The sequence below is a fragment of the Mauremys mutica genome, chromosome 12, assembly GCF_020497125.1.
Source record: "Mauremys mutica isolate MM-2020 ecotype Southern chromosome 12, ASM2049712v1, whole genome shotgun sequence".
Lineage (NCBI taxonomy): Eukaryota > Metazoa > Chordata > Testudines > Geoemydidae > Mauremys > Mauremys mutica.
Genome location: NC_059083.1, coordinates 1,180,819 through 1,206,015, shown reverse-complemented (window position 1 = coordinate 1,206,015; position 25,197 = coordinate 1,180,819). Strand labels below are relative to the sequence as shown.

The window sequence follows — 25,197 nt, the reverse complement described above, 5'->3', positions numbered from 1 at the left end:
CGTGCGCACTGAGCAGGCTTCGGCCGTGCTGGGAAAGGTTTGAGCCGTGGAGCGCTCCATGTTGTACGGCAGCTCATCGGGTCCGGTCCAGTCCAGCCCCCTCTCCCTAACTGGAACAATGGTGTCTACCCGACCGCCTGAGGGACCAGAACAGTGCCCGGATGTATAGCGCATTTCCCCCCCCCCCATAATGGAATGGAACAGTCCGGCCCTCTCCCTCAAGGTGCAACAGAGCAGCCCCGCCCCCGGTCTAGCACGGGTCTCAGGCCTCTGATTGGCGGAACGGGACTGCGTGACGCAAGAAAGACGAAGGCACTTTCCGTACAGGAAAATGGCCGCGCCCATTTGCGGTAACGTAAGGGCTGCACAAGAAGACGGCGGCGGCGACAGGATCGCGTCTTGTCTCGTTCGCTCATTGGCTCGGCGTATGCGACGCCCTTGTCGTGGCTCCAGACCCAGAGGGAGCCTCTCGCTCTGATTGGGCAGCAGCTCCGGAACCTATCGCCGTACGCTATCATGGCGGCGCCCACTGGTGACAAAGGGCCACTTCCGGTCCTGCGCACACCGGGGAGGAGGAGAAATCGGTTTTTCCGGTGCTGGGCTTCGGAGGAGGCACCAGGAGGCGGGTGAGCGCGCGAGGGCTGGGGGGCGGGGCAGGGCCGGGCCTGGGGTGTCTGTGGGGGGCGCTTGGGGTCGGTGAGGATCGGTGGGGCGGGGACAGGGCCTGGGGAGGTGGAGGATCGGGGGGCCGGGATGTGGGGGGTGGAGATCTGTGGGGTGGGGTCAGGGGGGGATGTGGGGGGTCGGGGAGGATCTGCGGGTGGAGGATGTGGGGGGTGGAGGGTCGGGGAGGATCTGGGCACGGGATCTGGAGGGTGGAGGATCTGTGGGGTGGGGTCAGGGGAGATGTGGGGGGGTCGGGGAGGATCTGCGGGTGGAGGATGGGGGGGTGGAGGGTCGGGGAGGATCTGTGGGGCGGAGGGGCGGGATGTGGGGTGTGGCGGATCTGTGGGGTGGGGTCAGGGCGGATGTGGGGGGTCGGGGAGGATGTGGGGGTGGAGGATGTGGGGGTGGAGGGTCGGGGAGGATCTGTGGGGCGGAGGGGGCGGGATGTGGGGTGTGGCGGATCTGTGGGGTGGGGTCAGGGCGGATGTGGGGGGTCGGGGAGGATCTGCGGGTGGAGGATGTGGGGGTGGAGGGGCGGGGAGGATCTGTGGGGCGGAGGGGCGGGATGTGGGGTGTGGCGGATCTGTGGGGTGGGGTCAGGGGGGATGTGGGGGGTCGGGGAGGATCTGGGGGTGGAGGATGTGGGGAGTGGAGGGTCGGGGAGGATCTGGGCACGGGATCTGGAGGGTGGAGGATCTGTGGGGTGGGGTCGGGGAGGATTGGGGGGCGGGATGTGGAGGATCTGTGGGGTGGAGTTCGTGGGAATCTGGGGGGACAGGGCCTGAGGACAGATATGGGGTGGGTATGGCTATTAGGGTGACCAGATGTCCTAATTTTATAGAGACAGTCCCAGTATTTGGGGATTTTTTTTTATATGGGCTCCTATTATCCCCTCATCTCCTGTCCCGATTTTCACACTTGCTGGCTGGTCACCCTAATGGCTATAGGTGGGGTAAGGTCTGGGGTGAAGTGATATGTGATGGGTAGCAGCGTGGGGGAATATAGGGTGGCTCCCAGGGATGGGGTGAGGTTTGGATATGGGATAGCTACAGGATGGGGGCTGTGTACCAGGGTGGAGTGAGGAGCAGGTACAGGATGGGGATGAGGCAGATGCTGGATCCCAGGGTGGGTGAGGGGCCATGTAGGGAAAGCACAGGTATGTGGTGGTGGGGATATAGGGCAGGCTCTGGTTACTGGCTGGGGCACATAGGGAAGTAGGATTGGCATTGGGGGTGGGTACTGGGCCTGGCATGGAGTTAGGGCTATAGAGTGGATACTGGGGGTGGATCCAGCACTCACTGTACTATCTCCCCATGCAGGCAGTGCCCCCGGGGACTGAGAGAGCCTGCACTGTGGGGGTTACTCCCCGTGGGGCCCCCCTCCGGGATGTGCCCTGCCCTCAGGCCTCCCCTGCAGCTCTGATCCCCACCCCAGGCAGTGACCTACCCCCATGGCTGCCACAGTGGAGAGCAACATCATCGTCTTGGACGATGAGGAGGAGGGGCTGCCACCACCTATGCCCAGGGAGTCCCCGGGGCCCGCCCCTGCCTCCCCCCAGACCAATGGGACCCCCACCAAGAAACCAGATCCCCTGGCCCAGCATGGTGGCAGCTTCAAGGCTGAGAATGAACGGCTCTTTGCAGAGGTGAGTGCCCCTGGCAGAGTCCCTGTCGCCCACGTATGGCCTTCCCTAGCTATGTACCCCTGTTCTCCCCCGCCCCCACAGCCATGGACTTCTGTGTCCCTTCCGCATATCCCCCACCCTGCGTCCTGTTCCCTGTCCCCCTGAGCCAGCCAGTCCCTGCTCTGGGGTGGGATCTGAGCTGGCACCCATTGGAGGGGAAAGGCCCCGTGTCTTATTCCTCAGCCAGCTAGCCTGTGAGGCTTGGGGCTTGCTCTGCCCTGGCTAAGTCTGCTGGGCTGATCCTGCCCTGTGGGTCTGAGCCAAGGCCAGCCCGCTCCCCTGCTTTGTGAAAGGGGCTTGGGAGGGAGGCCTGTGTGGCCTGAAGCGTGCACAGCCCATGGCTTGTGGGATCTGGGAGGGGCAGAGGTGAGTGGATCTCCAGGGCTGATCCCGCTGAGGGGAGGAGGCTCTAGTTTTGGTTCTTTATCAGACCTTGGGAACTGAAAGTGAAAGAGCTCAGGGAGGTGTTCCCGTGAACAGGGGCCCTGTCCCCCCAAGCCCTCTTCCCCCCCTCGGTCCTCTGCCCCACTGGCCCTGCTGTCCATGTGACCACCCCTGTGTTGTGTAAGCATGTGCGCCCCCAGCCCTAGCTCTGTCTCCACCTGGTCCGGACACCCATTCTCCCTTCCGCCTGGTCCTGGAGTGCTGGCACCCCTCTGACCATTCCCCCCATGCCTCTCTCCCCAGTTCCTGGAGTGCTGTAGCCGGTTGACGGAGGAGCACCCCGAGGTGATCCCGTTCCTGGCCAGCCGGCACCAGAAGGCCAGTGCCGAGTTCCTGGCCTCAGCTGAGTTTCGCAACGTGCTGGGGCGCTGCCTGACACGTGTGCAGAGCAAGCGCAGCAAAGTCTATGTCTACATCAACGAGCTGTGCACCGTGCTCAAGGCCCACACGCAGCGCCGCAAGCTGGCGCTCAGCTCAGCCCCCGCCACCCCCCACCAGCCAGAGCCAGCAGTGCCCGAGGAGGAGGGGGAGGGGACGTCAGGACAGCGTGGCACTGGCTCCAAGAGGCAAATCCGCTACCTGGAGAACCTGCTGCGTGTGTATATGGGGGAGATCCGGCGGCTGCAGGAGCGGGAGCTGAACCTGGCTGAGCTGGACAGCGAGAACTCCACCTACCTGCAGGAGAGCCGGCTCAAGCGCAAGATGATGCACATCTTCAAGCGGCTGTGCCAACTCAAGCAGTGCAGCAGCCTGACGGGCCGGGTGATCGAGCAACGCATCCCCTACCGGGGCACCCGCTACCCGGAGGTCAACCGACGCATTGAGCGCTTCATCAACCGGCCTGACGTCTTCCCCGACTACACGGACATCCTCAAGGTGATCCAGAAGGCCAGTGCCCGCCACAGCCTGGCCCTGGCCAAGCGCCAGATGCAGAGCATGGCATTGGATGCCTTCCGCGAGGTGGGCAACCGTCTGCAGGAGCGGCGCCACCTTGATCTGGTCTACAACTTCGGTAGCCACCTCACCGACCAGTACCGGCCTGGTGAGAGCGCAGGGGAATGGGGCGGGGGGCCTACTGACCAGTACCGGCCTGGTGAGAGCACAGGGGAATGGGGCGTACTGACCAGTACTGGCCTGGTGAGAGCACAGAGGAATCGGGCGGGGGCATACTGACCAGTACCGGCCTGGTGAGGGGGACGGGGGAATGGGGGGGGGGTGTACTGACCAGTACCGGCCTGGTGAGAGCACAGGGGAATGGGGCGTACTGACCAGTACCGGCCTGGTGAGGGGGACGGGGGAATCGGGCGGGGGCCTACTGACCAGTACCGGCCTGGTGAGGGGGACGGGGGAATCAGGCGGGGGCCTACTGACCAGTACCGGCCTGGTGAGGGGGACGGGGGAATCGGGCGGGAGCATACTGACCAGTACTGGCCTGGTGAGAGCGCGGGGGAATCGGGCGGGGGCATACTGACCAGTACCGGCCTGGTGAGAGCACAGGGGCATGGGGCCTACTGACCAGTACCGGCCTGGTGAGAGCGCGGGGGAATGGGGCGGGGGCGTACTGACCAGTACTGGCCTGGTGAGAGCGCGGGGGAATGGGGCGGGGGCCTACTGACCAGTACCGGCCTGGTGAGAGCACGGGGGAATGGGGCGGGGCCTACTGACCAGTACCGGCCTGGTGAGGGGGACGGGGGAATCGGGCGGGGGCCTACTGAGCAGTACCGGCCTGGTGAGGGGGACGGGGGAATCGGGCGGGGGCGTACTGACCAGTACCGGCCTGGTGAGGGGGACTGGGGAATCGGGCGGGGGCATACTGACCAGTACTGGCCTGGTGAGAGCGCGGGGGAATGGGACGGGGGCCTACTGACCAGTACCGGCCTGGTGAGAGCGCGGGGGAATGGGGCGGGGGCATACTGACCAGTACCGGCCTGGTGAGAGCGCGGGGGAATCGGGCGGGGGCCTACTGACCAGTACTGGCCTGGTGAGAGCGCGGGGGAATCGGGCGGGGGCCTACTGACCAGTACCGGCCTGGTGAGAGCACAGGGGAATGGGGCCTACTGACCAGTACCGGCCTGGTGAGAGCGCGGGGGAATGGGGCGGGGGCGTACTGACCAGTACTGGCCTGGTGAGAGCGCGGGGGAATGGGGCGGGGGCCTACTGACCAGTACCGGCCTGGTGAGAGCGCAGGGGAATGGGGCAGGGGCCTACTGACCAGTACCGGCCTGGTGAGGGGGACGGGGGAATCGGGCGGGGGCGTACTGACCAGTACCGGCCTGGTGAGGGGGACGGGGGAATCGGGTGGGGGCGTACTGACCAGTACCGGCCTGGTGAGGGGGACGGGGGAATCGGGCGGGGGCGTACTGACCAGTACCGGCCTGGTGAGAGCGCGGGGGAATGGGGCGGGGGCCTACTGACCAGTACCGGCCTGGTGAGAGCGCGGGGGAATGGGGCGGGGGCCTACTGACCAGTACCGGCCTGGTGAGAGCGCGGGGGGAGGGGGCGGGGGCCTACTGACCAGTACCGGCCTGGTGAGGGGGACGGGGGAATCGGGCGGTGGCGTACTGACCAGTACCGGCCTGGTGAGGGGGACGGGGGAATCGGGCGGGGGCATACTGACCAGTACTGGCCTGGTGAGAGCGCGGGGGAATGGGACGGGGGCCTACTGACCAGTACCGGCCTGGTGAGAGCGCGGGGGAATGGGGCGGGGGCATACTGACCAGTACCGGCCTGGTGAGGGGGACGGGGGAATCGGGTGGGGGCCTACTGACCAGTACCGGCCTGGTGAGAGCGCGGGGGAATCGGGCGGGGGCATACTGACCAGTACAGCCCTGGTGAGGGGGACGGGGGAATGGGGTGGGGGCGTACTGACCAGTACCGGCCTGGTGAGAGCGCGGGGGGATGGGGTGGGGGCGTACTGACCAGTACTGGCCTGGTGAGGGGGACGGGGGAATGGGGTGGGGGCCTACTGACCAGTACCGGCGTGGTGAGAGCGCGGGGGAATCGGGCGGGGGCCTACTGACCAGTACTGGCCTGGTGCGGGGGAAGGGGGAATGGGGCGGGGGCCTACTGACCAGTACTGGCCTGGTGAGAGGGACGGCGGGATGCGTACCGGCCTGGTGAGAGCGCGGGGGAATGGGGCGGGGGCCTACTGACCAGTACCGGCCTGGTGAGAGCGCGGGGGAATGGGGCGGGGCCTACTGACCAGTACTGGCCTGGTGAGAGCGCGGGGGAATGGGGCGGGGGCATGCTGACCAGTACCGGCCTGGTGAGGGGGATGGGGGAATGGGGCGGGGGCCTACTGACCAGTACTGGCCTGGTGAGAGCGCGGGGGAATGGGGCGGGGGCCTACTGACCAGTACCGGCCTGGTGAGAGCGCGGGGGAATGGGGCGGGGGCATACTGACCAGTACCGGCCTGGTGAGGGGGATGGGGGAATGGGGCGGGGGCCTACTGACCAGTACCGGCCTGGTGAGAGCACAGGGGAATGGGGCGTACTGACCAGTACCGGCCTGGTGAGAGCACAGGGGAATGGGGCGTACTGACCAGTACCGGCCTGGTGAGAGCGCGGGGGAATGGGGCGGGGGCATTCTGACCAGTACTGGCCTGGTGAGGGGGACGAGGGGATGCGTACCGGCCTGGTAAGAGCGTGGGGAGGTGGGGGATGCATAATGACCAGTACTGTCCCGGTGAGAGCATGTGCGGGGTGGGGGCGGGGGTGCCGACCAGTACCAGCCCAGTGAGAGGGGGAAGGGGGGCGCATACTGACCAGTGCTGGGCTGGTGAGAGCGCGGGGGAATGGGGCGGGGGCCTACTGACCAGTACCGGCCTGGTGAGAGCGCGGGGGAATGGGGCGGGGGCCTACTGACCAGTACCGGCCTGGTGAGAGCGCGGGGGAATGGGGCGGGGGCCTACTGACCAGTACTGGCCTGGTGAGAGCGCGGGGGACTCGGGCGGGGGCCTACTGACCAGTACCGGCCTGGTGAGAGCGCGGGGGAATGGGGCGGGGGCCTACTGACCAGTACCGGCCTGGTGAGAGCGCGGGGGAATGGGGCGGGGGCCTACTGACCAGTACCGGCCTGGTGAGAGCGCGGGGGAATGGGGCGGGGGCATGCTGACCAGTACCGGCCTGGTGAGCGGGCGGGGGGAAGGGGCCGGGGGCCTACTGACCAGTACTGGCCTGGTGAGAGCGCGGGGGAATCGGGCGGGGGCCTACTGACCAGTACCGGCCTGGTGAGAGCACAGGGGAATGGGGCGTACTGACCAGTACCGGCCTGGTGAGAGTGCAGGGGAATGGGACCTACTGACCAGTACTGGCCTGGTGAGAGCGCGGGGGAATGGGGCGGGGGCCTACTGACCAGTACTGGCCTGGTGAGAGGGACGGCGGGATGCGTACCGGCCTGGTGAGAGCGCGGGGGAATCGGGCGGGGGCATACTGACCAGTACCGGCCTGGTGAGAGCGCGGGGGAATGGGGCGGGGGCATACTGACCAGTACCGGCCTGGTGAGGGGGATGGGGGAATGGGGCGGGGGCCTACTGACCAGTACCGGCCTGGTGAGAGCACAGGGGAATGGGGCGTACTGACCAGTACCGGCCTGGTGAGAGCGCGGGGGAATGGGGCGGGGGCATACTGACCAGTACCGGCCTGGTGAGGGGGATGGGGGAATGGGGCGGGGGCCTACTGACCAGTACCGGCCTGGTGAGAGCACAGGGGAATGGGGCGTACTGACCAGTACCGGCCTGGTGAGAGCACAGGGGAATGGGGCGTACTGACCAGTACCGGCCTGGTGAGAGTGCAGGGGAATGGGACCTACTGACCAGTACTGGCCTGGTGAGAGCGCGGGGGAATGGGGCAGGGGCATACTGACCAGTACTGGCCTGCTGAGGGGGACGGGGGGATGCGTACCGGCCTGGTAAGAGCGTGGGGAGGTGGGGGATGCATAATGACCAGTACCAGCCCAGTGAGAGGGGGAGGGGGGGCGCATACTGACCAGTGCTGGGCTGGTGAGAGGGCAGGCAGGACATACCAACTTTTGCCAGCCCGGTGAAACCATTTGGTGGTGGGGCAGCATTGGTTGGGGAGGGCTGGGAAGGCCAGAGGAGACCCTACCCAGTCATTTTAGAGAGAAGGGCAGGTGGGGTTATTCCAGGTTGGGGATGAGATGGGGAGTGTTTCCGTTCGGGGCCCCTCTGACCCTTCTCTCCCCCTCTCCCCCCCCCGTGTGTGTGTGTAGACACTGACCCCGCCCGGAGGGACTCTGCACTGGCCCGGCGGCTGCGGGAAAACCGCGAGGTGGCGCTGACACGGCTGGACAGTGTCGTCTCGCGCTATGCCCAGCTGCAGGACGAGAGTGAGGAGGAGGAGCGTGTCCGCAAGAGAGCTGCCCAAGCCCGTGGCAGCGCTGCCCCCCGGCAGGAGGGGCCACTGCCGCCACCCTGCCCCATGGCGCCAGACCCAGGGGAGGGGCAGCCCCACACGCAGGTGAGGTTGGGTGCATACGGCTGTGTGCATCGTGGGGGGGCGGATAGAGCTCCCAAGCTGTGCCATGTGCTTTGCCCAGCCCCCTGTATGGGGAAGGGAGTACTTCGGCTCCTGGGCTGCCTGGCATGACCTGTGCCCTGGAGCTGCACAGCACTTGCCAGCGGGTCTCCCGGCATGGGAGAGGTAGAGGGGTGTGGGTGTGGGTGTTGGGGGGAACGAAGGGAGTTTGTAGACAGGCCTGTGGGGACTCAGCTGGCGTAACGCCCCATTCTCTATCCTCCTCAGGGCAGCCCCAGCACAAGCACTGCAAGCCAAGGGGCACCTGCGGTCAGTGAGGAGGAGGACGACGAGTCGGAGGAGGAAGAGCCCTCATCAGACACAGATATTGAGGAGGAGCTGCAGCAGAGCCAAGAAGGGGGGGAGGAGGAGGAAGAAGAAGAGGATGCAGCCATGCAAGGTGCATACCGCACAGAGCCAGGACTCCTGGGTTCTATCCCAGCTCTGGGAGGGGAGTGGGGTCCAGTGGGTTAGAGCAGGGGGGGCTGGGAGCCAGGACTCCTGGGTTCTATTCTGTGGTGACTCTCCTAGATGCAGAAGCAGCAGGTGAGGACACGGCAGGGGACCAGGAGGACCAGTGCATGGAGTTGGGCCTGGAGCCACTGCCATGCTCGTCAGGCGGGGAGGATCTGGAGGACGAGGATGAGGACGATGAGGATGAGGACGAAGAAGAGGATGAAGATGAGGAGCCCCTGCCCCTTACAGAGGGCCAGGGGCCCCCATCCCCCAAGGAGGGGGAGGGGCCACCATTCAGCCCGATGCAGGAGCTGTTTGTGCTGGAGATTGAGGCGCTGCCTCTGGAACTCAGCGAGACACCACCCCCCTCCCCTCAAATCCCAGGGGGCTCTGAAGCCACCCGCAAGGCTGCCCCCTCATCCCCAGAGCCCTCTGAGGCCACCCCACTGGGCCCCGCCTCCCCTGAGACTGTCTCTTCCCGGACTGAGCAGGAGGTCTCCCTGAAGGAGCCTGCTAGTTTTGTGGTGAAGCAGGAGGGAGGCAGCATGGGGGACTCCGGGCTCCGGACTCAGCCCCCTGCCAAGAGAAGGCTGTCTGTTCCCAGGAGCCCCCTTGCCCGGCCCTTGGAGAACGGGGGCAGCATCATCAGCTCCACCAGCTTCAACGGCAGCGCTGGGCCCCTGGCCTGCAAGAGGGGACGCCAGGAGCTGCCCTGTGGCAACAGGTGGGGGCAAGGGGAGACACGCCAGGCCAGGCCAGGCCAGGCAGTGTGTGAGGTGGGGGGAGCTCTGTGACAGGTGAGGAGACGGCAGGGGAGAAGGCACTGGGCCCTGTGCATCAAGGAGGGGATACTGGGTTGGAGCTGACACTGGGTCCCTCTCTTGTCCTGCTCCTGACTGGGAACCACAGCAGTGGGTGGAGGGATGTCTTTGCCTGGGGGGCTTTGGTGGGGCAGTTACTGTCAGGGTGCGGTGGCCACTCCAGCCCTTCCATGTCCAGCCATCCCTAGCGGGTGAAGGGGGCTGGGAGTAGAGCCTATTCCAAGGGGCCCATGGGTCCAGGAACCATCTTCCCTCTTGGACTGCCAGAAGGAGGGTGGGCCCTGGTGGGGGGGGGTGCATTGCGGGAGAAGGGGAACCCTGCCCCCGGTGTGATGGGCTGACTCCAGGTGCCACCCCATGCTGTCCCCTCCCCCATGACCCCATCTCTCCCACCCTTGCCAGCAGCTGCCTCGAGGTTCACAGCATCGGCTCAGAGGATGAGGACTTGGAGCTGCCGCTAGATGGCCTGCTGCCCCGCAGCCCCCTGCCTGACTCCACCCGTGCCGATTCGCCCTTCCAGAGCTTGGTCAGCAGCTCCCAGGGCAGCCCCCAGCTGTGCCAGCGCCTCTTGCCCAAGGCCTGCAAGGTGAGGGGCTGGCTGAGGTGGGGGTTGAGTGGGGATGCCAGTTTGGTTGAGAGGTGGCCTGACCATGTGTCCCTGCCCTGCTCTCTCCCCAGACCAGCGTGGCGACCCAGTGTGACCCGGAGGAGATCATCGTTCTGTCAGACTCGGATTAGACCCCATGCCTGCCCAGGGGGGCTGGAGACTCTGGGGTCAGGGAGGGTGACAGGGTTTGTTTGTGGCTGGTTCTGGGGTGGGGTTAAGGGGGTGGAGCAGAGCCCTGCACGTCTCCTAGGCTGCCCCTCCCTCTTTGTACAAAGAAATGTTTAAAAAAAAAAAAAAACCCAAAATAAAATCTTTTTCTTACTCAGCAGCTGCTGGTTCTGGGCTGTGACTGAGCTGGGGGGCGGTAAAGGGATATGGGGGAGAGGAGGGGGGCAGGAGGCTCTGGGGGGGAGGGTCTGGGCTGCGGGGGCACTAAGGGGGAGAGGCCTGTGGGGCAGGTGGCTCTGTGGGGGGGGGGTATGGGCAGCGGGGACACTAAGGGGGAGAGGCCTGGGGGGCAGGAGGCTCTGTGTGTGGGGGGGGTCTGGGCTCTGACTGAGCTGCGGGGGCACTAAGGGGGAGAGGCCTGGGGGGCAGGAGGCTCTGTGGGGGGGGGGGGGGGCTGGGCTGCGGGGGCACAAAGGGGGAGAGGCCGGGGGGGCAGGAGGCTCTGTGGGGGGAGGGGCTGGGCTGCGGGGGCACTAAGGGGGGAGGCCTGGGGGGCAGGAGGCTCTGTGGGGGGGGGTCTGGGCTGCGGGGGCACTAAGGGGGAGAGGCCTGGGGGGCAGGTGGCTCTGCGGGGGGGGGTCTGGGCTGCGGGGGCACTAAGGGGGAGAGGCCTGGGAGGCAGGTGGCTCTGTGGGGGGCGGTCTGGGCTGCGGGGGCACTAAGGGGGAGAGGCCTGGGAGGCAGGTGGCTCGGGGGGGGGCGGTCTGGGCTGCGGGGGCACTATAGGGGAGAGGCCTGGGAGGCAGGTGGCTCTGTGGGGGGCGGTCTGGGCTGCGGGGGCACTAAGGGGGAGAGGCCTGGGAGGCAGGTGGCTCTGTGGGGGGCGGTCTGGGCTGCGGGGGCACTAAGGGGGAGAGGCCTGGGGGGCCGGGGGCTCGGGGGGGGGGGTCTGGGCTGCAGGGGCACTAAGGGGGAGAGGCCTGGGGGGCAGGAGGCTCTGTGGGGGGGGTCTGGGCTGCGGGGGCACTAAGGGGGAGAGGCCTGGGGGGCAGGTGGCTCTGTGGGGGGCAGTCTGGGCTGCGGGGGCACTAAGGGGGAGAGGCCTGGGGGGCAGGTGGCTCTGTGGGGGGGGGTCTGGGCTGCGGGGCCACTAGGGGGGAGAGGCCTGGGGGGCAGGGGGCTCTGTGGGGGGGGTCTGGGCTGTGGGGGCACTAAGGGGGAGAGGGCTGGGGGGCAGAAGGCTCTGTGGGGGGGGGGTCTGGGCTGCGGGGGCACAAGGGGGGGAGGCCTGGGGGGCAGGAGGCTCTGCGGGGGGGTCTGGGCTGCGGGGGCACTAAGGGGGAGAGGCCTGGGGGGCAGGTGGCTCTGTGGGGGGCGGTCTGGGCTGCGGGGGCACTAAGGGGGAGAGGGCTGGGGGGCAGAAGGCTCTGTGGGGGGGGGGGCTGTGCTGCGGGGGCACTAAGGGGGGAGGCCTGGGGGGCAGGAGGCTCTGCGGGGGGGTCTGGGCTGCGCGGGGGCACTAAGGGGGAGAGGCCTGGGGGGCAGGTGGCTCTGTGGGGGCGGTCTGGGCTGCGGGGGCACTAAGGGGGAGAGGCCTGGGAGGCAGGTGGCTCTGTGGGGGGCGGTCTGGGCTGCGGGGGCACTAAGGGGAGAGGCCTGGGGGGCAGGTGGCTCTGTGGGGGGAGGGGCTGGTTGGCGGGGGCACTAAGGGGGAGAGGCCTGTGGGGCAGGTGGCTCTGTGGGGGGGGGGTCTGGGCTGCGGGGGCACTAAGGGGGAGAGGCCTGGGGGGCAGGTGGCTCTGTGGGGAGGGGTCTGGGCTGCGGGGGCACTAAGGGGGAGAGGCCTGGGGGGCAGGTGGCTCTGTGGGGGGGGGTCTGGGGGGCGGGGGCACTAAGGGGGAGAGGCCTGGGGGCAGGTGGCTCTGTGGGGGGGCCTGGGGGGCAGGTGGCTCTGTGGGGGGGGGGTCTGGGCTGCGGGGGCACTAAGGGGGAGAGGCCTGGGGGCAGGTGGCACTGGGGGGGGGGCTGGGATGCGGGGGCACTAAGGGGGAGAGGCCTGGGGGGCAGGAGGCTCTGTGGGGGGGGGCCTGTGGGGCAGGTGGCACTGTGGGGGGGGGGTCTGGGCAGCGGGGGCACAAAGGGGGAGAGGCCTGGGGGGCAGGTGGCTCTGTGGGGGGGGGTCTGGGCTGCGGGGGCACTAAGGGGGAGAGGCCTGGGGGGCAGGTGGCTCTGTGGGGGGGGGTCTGGGCTGCGGGGGCACTAAGGGGGAGAGGCCTGGGGGCAGGTGGCTCTGTGGGGGGGGCCTGGGGGGCAGGTGGCTCTGTGGGGGGGGGGTCTGGGCTGCGGGGGCACTAAGGGGGAGAGGCCTGGGGGCAGGTGGCTCTGTGGGGGGGGGGCAGGGCTGCGGGGGCACGAAGGGGGAGAGGCCTGGGGGGCAGGAGGCTCTGTGGGGGGGGGCCTGGGGGGCAGGTGGCTCTGTGGGGGGGGGGTCTGGGCTGCGGGGGCACTAAGGGGGAGAGGCCTGGGGGCCGGTGGATCGGTGGGGGGGGGTCTGGGCTGCGGGGGTACTAAGGGGGAGAGGCCTGGGGGGCAGGAGGCTCTGTGGGGGGGGGTCTGGGCTGCGGGGGCACTAAGGGGGAGAGGCCTGGGGGGCAGGTGGCTCTGTGGGGAGGGGTCTGGGCTGCGGGGGCACTAAGGGGGAGAGGCCTGGGGGGCAGGTGGCTCTGTGGGGGGGGGTCTGGGCTGCGGGGGCACTAAGGGGGAGAGGCCTGGGGGCAGGTGGCTCTGTGGGGGGGGCCGGGGGGGCAGGTGGCTCTGTGGGGGGGGTCTGGGCTGCGGGGGCACTAAGGGGGAGAGGCCTGGGGGGCAGGAGGCTCTGTGGGGGGGGGCCTGGGGGGCAGGTGGCTCTGTGGGGGGGGGGTCTGGGCTGCGGGGGCACTAAGGGGGAGAGGGCTGGGGGGCAGGAGGCTCTGTGGGGGAGAGGCCTGGGGGGCAGGTGGGTCTGTGGGGGGGGAGGGGCTGGCCTGTCCCAGCCGGGCGGGTGGGGGCGGGGTTAGCTGCGGAGGCCCCGCCCCTTGCCGGCCCTGTCTGTCACGGAGGAGGGAGTTAAAGAGCAGGGGGAGCTGTCGAGGCCACTTTCTCCCAGGGAAGGAACAGAGCCTGCGCAACGATGGTTCCTTCAAGGCCCGCCCGGCATTTAAAGGCAAAATTGCGGTGTCGGTCGACGTTGGCGGAGCGGCGCCTGGGCCTGCCCCTTTAAGAGGACGGGGTTAATGAGCGCCACACCGCGCGCGGGGCGGGTTGGACCGCGTTAAAGGGGAGGCCCGGGTGTCGGCGGATAGTGCCCCCATGGCAGCCTGAGAGCGACGGCGCTTGCCCCTTTAAGCCAGGCAGGGGCGGGGCCGGGGGCTGGGGGGAGGAGGGTGAGGAACAAGATGGTGGCGGTGTCCTGAGAGCCCTGGAGCGCGAGCGGGCGGGTGAGCGCGGGGGGGCGAGGGCCTGGGGGAGCGGGGGTGGGGGGGGGGGTGACATGGGAGGGGCCCGAGGGGTCTGTGGACAAAGGGGTGGGGGGATTTGAGGGGGTGACATGAGGGGGGAGGGGCCCGAGGGGTCTGTGGGGGGACATGTGGGGTGGCCCGAGGGGTGTCTGGGCAGAGAATCTGGGGGATCTGGGGGGGGACTTGGGGGGGGAGGGGCCCGAGGGGTCTGTGGACAAAGGGGCGGGAGGAACTGGGGGGGTGACATGAGGGGGGAGGGGCCCGAGGGGTCTGTGGGGGGACACGTGGGGTGGCCCGAGGGGTGTGTGGGCAGAGAATCTGGGGGATCTGGGGGGGTGACGTGGGGGGAGGGGCGCGAGGGGTCTGTGGACAAAGGGGTGGGGGGATTTGAGGGGGTGACATGAGGGGGGAGGGGCCCTAGAGGTCTGTGGGGGGACACGTGGGGTGGCCCGAGGGGTGTCTGTGCAGAGAATCTGGGGGATCTGGGGGGGGACTTGGGGGGGGAGGGGCCCGAGGGGTCTGTGGGTGGAGGGGCGGGGGGAGCTGGGGGGGTGACATGTGGGGGGGAGGGGCCCGAGGGGTCTGTGGGGGGAGGGGCGGGGGGAGCTGGGGGGGTGACATGTGGGGGGGAGGGGCCCGAGGGGTCTGTGGACAAAGGGGCGGGAGGAACTGGGGGGGGTGACATGAGGGGGGAGGGGCCCGAGGGGTCTGTGGACAAAGGGGTGGGGGGAGCTGGGGGGGTGACATGAGGGGGGAGGGACCCGAGGGGTCTGTGGGGGGACACGTGGGGTGGCCTGAGGGGTGTGTGGGCAGAGAATCTGGGGGATCTGGGGGGGTGACGTGGGGGGAGGGGCGCGAGGGGTCTGTGGACAAAGGGGTGGGGGGATTTGAGGGGGTGACATGAGGGGGGAGGGGCCCGAGGGGTGGGGGGATCTGTGGGGGGACACGTGGGGTGGCCCGAGGGGTGTGTGGGCAGAGAATCTGGGGGATCTGTGGGGATGACATGAGGGGGGAGGGGCCCGAGGGGTCTGTGGGGAAGGGGCAGGGGGATCTGGGGGGGACATGGGGGAGGGGCCTGAGGGGTCTGTGGGGGGAGGGGCAGGAGGAGCTGGGGAGGGACATGTGGGGGGAGGGGCCCGAGGGGTCTGTGGGGGGAGGGGCAGGGGGATCTGGGGGGGACATGTGGGGGGAGGGGCCAGAGGGGGCTGTGGGCAGACGGGCGGGGGATTGGGTCACTGTGCAGGAGGCTAGTTCCCTTTGAGGTTGCAGCGGGTTAGGGGCAGGGTAGGAGATGGAAGGAGGGCTGGACAGTGGGCGGCTGGGAAGTGAGCTGTGGGGGGGTATAAGGTGGGGGGTCTGTTGGGGAGGAGGCAGACCCTGAGTGGGGGGGAAGCAGCTCTGTGCGGGTTGAGATGGGCTGTGTGAAGTTTTCAGGAGGGAAGTATAAGGTTGGTCGGAGGTTGTGATCAGGTGGTGCCTGAGAGTTGCGGGATTGGGAGAGGTTATGACCTGAGGGGTGGGGGGGTGTCAGGGGCAGTTATGAGTTGGGGGCTGGGAGCCAGGCAGGGGCTCGGGGGTTACTTTATGATAAGGACATAAGAGCGACTACACTGGGTCCGACCAATTATCCATCTAGCCCGGTGGCCGGTGCCAGATGCTTCAGAGGGAATGAACGGAAAGGGACAGTTATCAAGTGATCCATCCCCTGTCGCCCACTCCCAGCTTATTCAATTTCTCCACCCCGTTCACGATTGAATAGACCTCTGCCGTACCCCCCCCAGTCGTCTTTTTTCCAACGGTCCCAGTTGTTTTACTCTCTCCTCATACGGAAGCCGTTCCATCCCCCTGATCATTTTTGTAGCCCTTCTTTGTACTTTTTGCAATTCCAATATCTCTTGTTTGAGATGGGGCGACCAGATCTGCCTGCGCACCATGGATTTATAGAGAGGCAACATGACCTTTTCTGTCTGGTTATCTATCCCTTTCCTAACGGTTCCCAACATTCTTTACTGGTTTGGGCTGCCACTGCCCATTGAGTGGATGTTTTCAGAGAACTATCCACAACTCCAAGATCTCTCTCTTGAGGGGTAACAGCTAATTTAGACCCCATCATTTTATATGTATAGTTGAGATTATGTTTTCCAGTGTGCATTACTTCGCATTTATCAACATTGAATTTCACCTGCCATTTTGGTGCCCAGTCACCCAGTTTTGTGAGATCCCTTAGTAGCTTTGGATTTAACTATCTTGAGTAATTTTATATAATCTGCAGATTTGGCCCCATCACTGTTCACCCTTTTCCCCGAGGTTTGGGGCTGCAGGGATGTGTGGGGGTCATGGGCTGGGGCAGGGGCTGGTAGGGTTAGGCTGGGGGGGATATGGAGAGGTATGGGTGGGAAGGGGAGCTGGGCATGGGTTGGTTATATAGTAGGAGCAGGGATGGGTGGGAGATTGCGGTTTTTGGTTGGAGGGTTATAATGGGGGCTAAGGGGAGGGTGTGGAGGAGAAGCTGCAGTTTGGCAATAAGGGAGGTAGTGCTGAGGGAAGGGGGGCGGATTGTGATGGGGAAGAGGGGGGCTGGAGGGGGCTCAGTGTGTGTGTGATGGGTGCCCCACACACCCTAGTCTCTCTCAGAGTGCCCTGGTTCTGCTCCTACAACCTGGAAACCTCGTCTCTTTGCCTGGGGCTCCCCCTCCCTCACATTCCCAGACACACTTGTATTTCACTGTTCTTTTCAAACACGCTGGACAGCCCAGACAGACCTTGGCCAAGTGCTGGGGTGGGCTGCGGGTGGTGGTGCTGTGGAGGAGTTGGGGGAAGGTCTTGTCTGAGGGGCGGATGCCAAGAGGGGCCGGTATGGATTTGCAGGGGTTGGTTGGTCCCAGAGGCAGAGTTCATGGTGTTGTGTTGGGAATCGCTCTCCCCTGGGGGGTTGGGACTGGGGCACAATTGTCCCCTATGGTCCATTCCACAAAGGGTTAAATGTCTCAGTGAATCTCCTCAGATCCTGGGCCTGCCCTGCTCCCTGTGCTGGGGTGGGTCTGGATCACAGGATTTGGGGCGGGGGCCCACAGACAGAAGGCCCCCTCCCTGCCCCGGGGATCTTTGGAATGCAGCATATGAGGAAGGAGGGGGGGATCTCCCAGCACCCCACAGCTCTAATCCTCTGTCTCTTGCAGGCAGTGCATCCCCGGCACCATGGACCCGGCGTGCAGTGCCATTGTACACGTGGACTTCCCTGAGATCACCAGCGCCCTGCTGGAGAACCTGAACCAGCAGCGGGTGGAGGGCAAGCTGTGTGACATCTCCATCCACGTGCAGGGCCGGGTGTTCCGGGCCCACCGGGCCGTGCTGGCCGCCTCCTCGCCCTACTTCCACGACCAGGTGCTGCTGAAGAACATGACGTCCATCGTGCTGCCCAACGTCATGGACCCGGGTGCCTTCGAGACGGTGCTGGGGTCCGCGTATACCGGCAAGCTGAGCATGGCCTCAGATGAGATCGTCAACTTCCTCACCGTGGGCAGCGTGCTGCAGATGTGGCACATCGTGGACAAGTGCACGGAGCTGCTCAAGGAGGGGCGGGGCACCGCCGGCCCCTCACCTTCCTCCTCCTTCCGTGCCCACTCCAGCCGCACCAGCGAGAACCAGTCACCCAGCAGCAGTAACTACTTCAGCCCCCGGGAGACGGGTGAGGGGCCGGAGCACGGGCCTGCCAAGTATGCACTGCGAGGGGCGGCAGGTGGCATAGAGCGGGACGGATCGGAGGGGCCAGACGAGGAGGTGATCTTCCAGGCCGAGAAGGGTCCCTCCCGCTGCCCCGAGCCCTTCTCCGGCGGCAGCAAGTTCATCCTGGAGACGGATGATGACGTGAGTGACAGCGGCGGGGATGGGGGCAGTGGTGGGGGCGGGGGGCGGCGCCCAGCCTACGTGCAGCCTAGCATCATGCCCCAGAAGCAGTGGGTGTACATCAAGAAGGAGCGGTCCCAGGAGGACTTGGTGCTGACATGCGAGGAGGACGAGGACCCGGTGGAGGTGGGGCCGGCCCCCGGTGAGCCCCCCCTCAGCATCAGTGATGTGCGTACGCTGACCGAGCCCTCCGGGGCCAAGCTGGAGGAGCAGGTCAACTTCTGCGAGTCCTCAGAGGACTTCCCCTCGCCCTACGAGGGGCTGGAGGAGGGCCCGGGCGGCGGCGGTGGCAGCTTTGCCCAGCGCTCCCTCATGCCCATGGACATGCAGGGCAACCAGATCCTGGTCTTCCCCCCGCAGGCCCCCGTGGAGCACGGGGCTGTGCAGCTGGCAGCCGGCTCGGGCGATGGCAACAAGATCTTCATGTGTCACTGTGGCAAGGCCTTCTCCCACAAGAGCATGCGTGACCGGCATGTCAACATGCACCTCAACCTGCGCCCCTTCGACTGCCCCGTCTGCAACAAGAAGTTCAAGATGAAGCACCACCTGACCGAGCACATGAAGACGCACACCGGCCTCAAGCCCTACGAGTGCGACGTCTGCGCCAAGAAGTTCATGTGGCGAGACAGCTTCATGCGCCACAAGGGGCACTGCGAGCGGCGCCACCGCCTGGCCGGGGCCGGCGGGGGACCCAAGAAGGAGCCCGTGGTGGCAGGCAGGGCAGGGGAGGGTGACTGGGCGGTGCTACGGGAGCCCCAGGCTGCCGGGAGGTCTCCGCGCAGTGAACTGGGCTTCGGCGGGGGGAGCGGGGCCAAGATGTGAAGTGGGGGAGCAGGTGGCGGATGGCCTCCCCCGCCCTGCACATGGACACCCCCTCCTCCCTGACAGACCCTGGGGCACAGACATGCCACCCCCATCCCAGATGCACAGACTCGCCAGTTACTGGATTCCCCACCTGGAGCGGCCCGGGCTTCCCAGGATGCTGTGGGGCAGGGACGGGGGAGCCGAGGAGCCAGGACACTCTGGGGGTGGGGTGAGACAGGAAGCAGTGATGATTGTACAGACTGAAGTCTCTGTCGGGGTCCCGGATAGTGAATTCTGTGCCCGCACCCCCCCTTCCGGGGCCAGGTGGGGGCTGGATTCCTGGGCCGTGGCGTTGTGGGTCCATAGCTGTGTACCCTCGGTGGGCCTGGACTCCTGGGTCCCTGAGGGACTCTTAACACTAGCCCACCCCCCCTTGTTGGGTGGGGGGTACCTCCCTCGCCCACTAAGGAGACTGGTGGGGGGGGGTGTTTGTGAGGTGCGGTCCCTCTGTGCTGTGTGTAGCAGGCTGACCTGTGGGTCGGTGAGTCTGTCCTGTCCCTGTCTGTCTGTCTGTGATTCTCTTTGGCTTTCTCGTATGTGTAATGACTGATGCTGAGCTGGAACCTGCAGCCCCCGTGCTCTATCCCTTCTGGAGGATGGGGCAACCCCCACTCTCTCCTCAGACCACCCTCACCCCTCCTCCCCGGGCCAGGTCCCCCTGGACCCCAATTTATGGCCAAAGGGCTAGTGTGATCCTTGGAGGTACAAACAGGGCAGTTGTGGGCAGGACGTGATTTTACCTTGTACCTGGCCCTGGGGCAGCCGCCACTGGGCTCCAGTGCCCAGGTCTGGGGCCCGCGCTCCCACACAGGTGGGGATATGTTGGAGAGGGGCTGGAGGAGAGCCCTACGAATGCTGAAAGCTGCAGGGAACAGGCCTTGCAGAGATGACGAAGGGGTGACTGGATCCCCACCTGGGAACAGAGCTGTGATGCAAGGGCCCTTTGGCCCAGCAGCTGGAGTCTGGAGACCAGGGAGGGGAATGAGGCTGGGAGCAGCTGCCAAGGGGGGCATGTTCCGACCAGGATGGGATGGCTGAGAGAGCTGCTCCAGTGCCGGGTGGGTCGCTGGGCTGTGTTCTGTGGGGGGCAGGCGAGACCTGGCCTGGGTATCTATGAATATCCCCTCCTGGGGGCAGGGCCAGTGTCCCTTCGCCCTATAGTAGGGGTGGGGTCCCCTGCGCCTCTGTCCTCCTTCCCCCCCACCCAGTCCCTCTCTGGGACAGCACCCCCCCCTTCCATCCCAACTGCCCTCAGGACAGCATCCTCTGCTCCCTTTCCTCCATCTCTCCCCTCCCTGGACAACATCCCTCTTTATCCCCCTCCAGGGACTGCTCCCCCTTCCTCCCTGGTACAACACCCTCCCCCCACTCCCTAAGCACAGAGCTAACCTGAATATAGGTACGACGCCCCCTTCCCTGCCAAGGGCTGGGGGTGAATGACCCCCGGCCCCACTGGGGGGGCATTCCAGGGGGAAGTGCAGGCCCCAGTGGTAGGAGCACCTGATGTTTGGTGTGTGATGTAGTAATTCCCCCATTACAAACTGAACGGGCATAGGGATCCCTCTAATGCACGGCACCCCCCACCCCAATGCTGGGCTAGTGGGGGAAGTCACTGGATTGGGCCTTAGGACTCCTGGGTTCTCTCCCCGGTGCTGGGAGGGGAGTGGGGTCTAGTGGGTTAGAGCAGGGGGAGGGGCTGGGAGCCAGGACTCCTGGGTTCTTTCCCCAGCTCTGGGAGGAGAGTGGGGGCTGGTGGGTTAGAGCAGGGGAGGGGGGCTGGGAGCCAGGACTCCTGGGTTCTTTCCCTAGCTCTGGGAAGGGGGTGGGGGCCGGTGGGTTAGAGCAGGGGGGAGGGGCTGGGAGTCGGGACCCCTGGGTTCTGTCCTGTTTTGGGAGTAAGCCCTTCCCCCACTCCACCTCTGTGCCTGTTTTCCCCACTGCAGCCTGGGGGTGAGGAACTGGGTGCGGCACTTCTGCCTCTGCTCAGAGTGGGGCTCCCCCATCCCCCTCAGTTCCTGTCTCGTTCAATTCTTTTGTAACTTGATTCTTTGTTGGTTTTTTAATGTCTATAAATATTTATTGGTCTGTTTGATGCCTGACTCCTGCTTCTCATTGTGTGCCAGTGCCCCCCAAATGGGCAGAGGGACCCTCGGGCAGTGCTCCTCCAGGAAAGCACCCCCCAAAATGGCATGAGGACCGCCCAGCGCCAGGCTTGCGAGATGGGGCACAACCAGGATCCCTCACACCACACTGCCCTCTGGTGCTGGGCTGGGGAGACTGCGTATTTGCACCCACAGCAGTCTCCCCTCCCCCCCCCACGAGGCTGGGGACAGTGGGTACAACAGGGCCCCCCACCGCACAGCGGCCCCTAGCACCAGGCTGGGTTTTGAGGTTCCGCTCTGTTCCCGTTGCTGGTTATATCACACACACACACCCCGTTACACAACCCCAACCACATGCCTGATTCCCGGGCCAGAAGGGGCTGGGCATGGGGTTATGTAACCTGCCGTGGTGGGGGGGGTGAGGAGGGGGATAAAAGCAGCCCCGTCTCTGCCTAGTGCCCAGACGCATGAGAAGAGCTGGGCCACACCCCAAACTCTCCACGCAAGAGTCTGCAGGGTGATGTAGCAGCTGGGGGCATGGGGAGAGGGAGTGATGGGGGGGTTCAGAGTCTGGGTGTCTCGGGATTTGGGGTGCACCTGGGAGCTGATCCTGATGGGCTGGGGGGACTGATGGGTGCAGGGACCTACAGGCTGGGCAGGTTGTGCCCCAGGCTCTCTGGTCTTGGCAGCAGGGGGTGGGGGTGTCGGGGGGGGGTTCATCACCAGCCTGATTCTCTCCCTGCAGCTTCTGCCACAGCGCCCCCCATGATGCTGCTGCTCCTGGCCCCGCTCCTGCTCCTGGCCCTGGCACGGGGGGTCTGGGGAGAAAGGTGAGTGGGGGTCTCTCCCCACACTGCAGAGGGTGGTAGAGGGAACATCCCCAAACCCCTTCCCCAATGCCTCAGGGGATGGAGATTGATCCTTGCACAAACCCCTGGGGGCAACAGCACCCCCAGTGTGATGGGGCCAATCCTAGGGGGGCTGTACGCCCTGACTCCCCATCTGGTTCTGCAGGGAGAAGCCTACGTTCTGCGGGGAAGTCACCGAATGTTTCACCTTTGATCTCATCTGCAACAGCTCTGACTACGAGGTGAGGGTCAGTTGTGGGGGGGAGGGGAAACCTGCTAAAATACCCCCTCCTGAGATGGCCAGTTCCCCCACCCTGGGGCTGGACTGGCGCCTGTGCCCCATAGCGGGAAAAGGACCCGCGTCTCATTCCCCACCCTCTGGAGCCAGCCAGTCCCCCTGAAGCTGGGAGGGAGGGGGTTGGAGGGATGGAGCAGGAAGCGTGGGAAGGAATTGACCCCCCGCATGCTCCTGTTGTCCCCTGCCCCCCCCAGGCCCGGCTATACCCCCCCTCGGCCTGGGTCAGCACCCGCGTGAACAACACGTACACAGCCGCCAAGACCACCGGCTTCTGGCGCCTCTTCCGCTACATCCAGGGCTGGAACCAGCTGGGTAAGGTGACCCCCATAACCCCTCTGCCCCCAGCCTCAGATCCCAACCCCTAGAGAGTCCACAGCTCCCTGACCCCCACATGTAACCCCCCTCCTAGAACCCCTAGAGCACCCACAGCCCTGCTCCACCCATAGCCCCCTCTCCCTCCCAAGTCCCCCAAACCCCACAGCCTTCTCCCATGGGGTCCCTACAGGCCCCCACCCTCATCGTGACTCCAAGAGCCCCCCTCAACTCCATTGCTCCAGATAGCCCATAATCCATCCCTCAGAGACCCCATAACAACCTGAGAAACTCCCTCCAAGGTCCCCAGGGGCTAAGGGGAGGGACGTAGGGGATTGGGCCACCCCCCGGATCTCTGGGGCTGCTTCATGTTTAATGAGCCCTGGTAGAACAGGGACAGAAGAAAAGGGGGGTGTCTACCCTTCCCCAGGAGCTGGCTGCAGTTGAGGGGGGCTGGGGATTGGTTCTGGGGTGGGGGGATGTGGATTCTGAGCAAACATGGCACAAACCCGGCAGGTGCGAAGATCCCGATGACGTCACCAGTTCTGACCCGGGTGGACCAGGCTGCTGGGGAGACGCAGGAGTTCACCATCTCCTTCCTGCTGCCGGCAGCGTGGCAGGGCGACCCCCCGCAGCCCACCCAGCCTGTTGTGAGTGACCCCACTCCCCCCACATTGCTCCCCACTGACCCTGCTGTGACCCCCCCACGGAACCCACTGAGTGACCCCACTCCCCCACATTGCTCCCAACTGACCCTGCTGTGACACCCCCACCCCCACATTGCTCCCCACTGACCCTGCTGTGACCCCCCACAGAACCCACTGAGTGACCCCACTCCCCCCACATTGCTCCCCCCTGACCCTGCTGTGACCCCCCCACTCATATTGCTCCCTGCTGTGACCCCCCCACGGAACCCACTGAGTGACCCCACTCCCCCCACATTGCTCCCCACTGACTCTGCTGTGACCCCCCCACGGAACCCACTGAGTGACCCCACTCCCCCCACATTGCTCCCCACTGACCCTGCTGTGACACCCCCACAGAACCCACTGAGTGACCCCACTCCCCCCACATTGCTCCCCACTGACCCTGCTGTGACCCCCCCACGGTACCCACTGAGTGACCCCACTCCCCCCACATTGCTCCCCACTGACCCCGCTGTGACCCGTCTACACACACACACGCACTCCTACCCCAGCCTGGCTGGGGCTGACACCCCCTCACACACACACCCTGGCCTGGTTGGGGCTGACACCCTCTCTCTGTGTCTGGCCCAGGTTTTCATCGAGCGGTTCCCTGCTCTGCCCACCTACGTTCGCTCCTTCGGGGGGTGGCTCACGGACGCCAATCGAGGGACCCACATCCGGGCCTTGATGCCTCTCTGGGGCGGGACGCCCGGCACTTCGACCGCTCCTGGCACTACTCTGCCGGCTACAACAGGTGGGGGGAGACCTGTCTGCTGCCTCCCTGGGGTGCTGGGGCAGAGCAGGGGCCAGTGTTCCTTGGGGCGCAGCAGCAGGGAAAACCACGAGGGAGCAACTCAGTAGGGGGCGCTGTGCTGTGGGGAGCAGGAGGCTGGGCGCTTGGCCCCAAACCCAGGGCCTTTGCGAAGGGGTGGGCGGTTGGTGGGGTGAACAGATGTTCCGATTTTACAGGGACAGTCCTGATATTTGGGACTTTGGCTTATATAGGCACCTACTCCCCCCATCCCGATTTTTCACACTTGCTGTCTCATCACCCTAGGGGTTGGGGGCTGCCCTGAGCTCCCCCCACCATCCTGCTGGCACAGAATCATCCATGCCCCTAGATGTTACACCAGAAGCTGGGGTCCCTAGGGAGCAGGTTTACAGGGTACAAGCGGCAGCTGGGAGGAGTGTCAGTGTGGGGCCCAGTTTACCTGTTTACCACAGGGACAAGTTTAAGGGTTACACTGGGAGCTGGGGGGGGCCTAGGGGGCTGGGTTTGTCTGTTACCCATTTTTTTGTGTGTGGTGTCACGGGGGACACCATTTTGACGGGTTATGCGCGGAGGGGGGGTAACTGGGGTTGTGGGGGGTGGGGGTAGGTTTATTTGTTAATAGAGTTGTGGGGGGCACTAGAAGACAGGTTTACCTTTCACACCAGACTATGGGGATGGGATGGTTTCTGTGGGGAGGGGACAGGTTTCCCTGTCCGGGCAGGAGTTGGGAAAAGGGGTGACTAGGGGACAGGTTTCCCTGTCTGGGCAGGCGCTGGGGAATGGGGTGTCTTGGGGACAGGTTTCCCTGTCCGGGCAGGAGCTGGGGAAAGGGGTGACTAGGGGGACAGGTTTCCCTGTCTGGGCAGGAGCTGGGGAAAGGGGTGACTAGGGAGACAGGTTTCCCAGGAGCTGGGGAAAGGGGTGACTAGGGGACAGGTTTCCCTGTCTGGGCAGGAGCTGGGGGAAAGGGGTGATAGGGGACAGGTTTCCCTGTCGGGCAGGAGCTGGGGGAAAGGGGTGACTAGGGGACAGGTTTCCCTGTCCAGGCAGGAGTTGGGAAAAGGGGTGACTAGGGGGACAGGTTTCCCTGTCTGGCAGGATCTGGGAGAAGGGGTGACTAGGGGGACAGGTTTCCCTGTGGACAGGAGCTGGGGGGAAAGGGGTGACTAGGGGGACAGGTTTCCCTGTCCGGCAGGAGTTGGGGGAAGGGTGTTGACTAGGGGGACAGGTTTCCCTGTTGGGCAGGAGCTGGGGAAGGGGTGACTAGGGGGACAGGTTTCCCTGTCTGGGCAGGAGCTGGGGGAAAGAGGTGACTAGGGGACAGGTTTCCCTGTCTGGGCAGGGAGCTGGGGGAAAGGGGTGACTAGGGGACAGGTTTCCCTGTCGGGCAGGAGCTGGGGAAAGGGGTGACTAGGGGGACAGGTTTCCCTGTCTGGGCAGGAGCTGGGGGAAAGGGGTGACTAGGGGGACAGGTTTCCCTGTGGCAGGAGTTGGGGAAAGGGGTGACTAGGGGACAGGTTTCCCTGTCTGG

General features: G+C 65.7%; 2 protein-coding genes across 4 annotated transcripts; both read left to right on the top strand.

Annotated features, from left to right (window-relative positions):
- The first annotated feature begins 309 nt into the window (after positions 1 to 309).
- On the top strand, positions 310 to 10,499 carry LOC123346477 (death domain-associated protein 6-like). Of its 3 annotated transcripts, none has more exons than XM_044983896.1 (8): positions 310 to 626; positions 1,986 to 2,311; positions 3,038 to 3,836; positions 8,025 to 8,272; positions 8,558 to 8,729; positions 8,861 to 9,509; positions 10,009 to 10,192; positions 10,285 to 10,499. In XM_044983896.1, the coding sequence occupies exons 2-8, from the start codon at positions 2,117 to 2,119 to the stop codon at positions 10,342 to 10,344; spliced, it is 2,307 nt and encodes a 768-aa protein (XP_044839831.1). In that variant the 5' UTR covers positions 310 to 626; positions 1,986 to 2,116; the 3' UTR covers positions 10,345 to 10,499. The 3 variants fall into 3 exon arrangements, with proteins under 3 accessions (XP_044839831.1, XP_044839833.1, XP_044839832.1); XM_044983898.1 differs by having other exon boundaries at positions 311 to 626; positions 10,012 to 10,192; XM_044983897.1 differs by lacking the exon at positions 310 to 626 and adding an exon at positions 670 to 696.
- Positions 10,500 to 13,765: 3,266 nt separating this feature from the next.
- LOC123345771 (zinc finger and BTB domain-containing protein 22-like) lies at positions 13,766 to 23,755 on the top strand. Its single transcript, XM_044982820.1, has 7 exons — positions 13,766 to 13,857; positions 17,058 to 18,499; positions 21,496 to 21,580; positions 21,765 to 21,840; positions 22,091 to 22,208; positions 22,725 to 22,858; positions 23,486 to 23,755. Exons 2-7 carry the CDS (start codon positions 17,077 to 17,079, stop codon positions 23,753 to 23,755), a joined length of 2,106 nt encoding a protein of 701 aa, XP_044838755.1. The 5' UTR covers positions 13,766 to 13,857; positions 17,058 to 17,076.
- The last annotated feature ends 1,442 nt before the right edge of the window (positions 23,756 to 25,197 follow it).

What these genes read in the sequence shown, in the direction of transcription:
- LOC123346477 (XM_044983896.1), top strand. Translation starts at nt 2,117, where the DNA reads ATGGCTGCCACAGTGGAGAGCAACATCATCGTCTTGGACGATGAGGAG. An exon ending in AGAGGATGCAGCCATGCAAG is followed by an intron (nt 8,730 to 8,860) that starts GTGCATACCGCA and finishes TGACTCTCCTAG; the next exon opens with ATGCAGAAGCAGCAGGTGAG. An exon ending in GAGCTGCCCTGTGGCAACAG is followed by an intron (nt 9,510 to 10,008) that starts GTGGGGGCAAGG and finishes CACCCTTGCCAG; the next exon opens with CAGCTGCCTCGAGGTTCACA.
- LOC123345771 (XM_044982820.1), top strand. Translation starts at nt 17,077, where the DNA reads ATGGACCCGGCGTGCAGTGCCATTGTACACGTGGACTTCCCTGAGATC. An exon ending in GAAGGAGCCCGTGGTGGCAG is followed by an intron (nt 18,500 to 21,495) that starts GCAGGGCAGGGG and finishes CTCTCCCTGCAG; the next exon opens with CTTCTGCCACAGCGCCCCCC. An exon ending in CGCAGCCCACCCAGCCTGTT is followed by an intron (nt 22,859 to 23,485) that starts GTGAGTGACCCC and finishes TGTCTGGCCCAG; the next exon opens with GTTTTCATCGAGCGGTTCCC.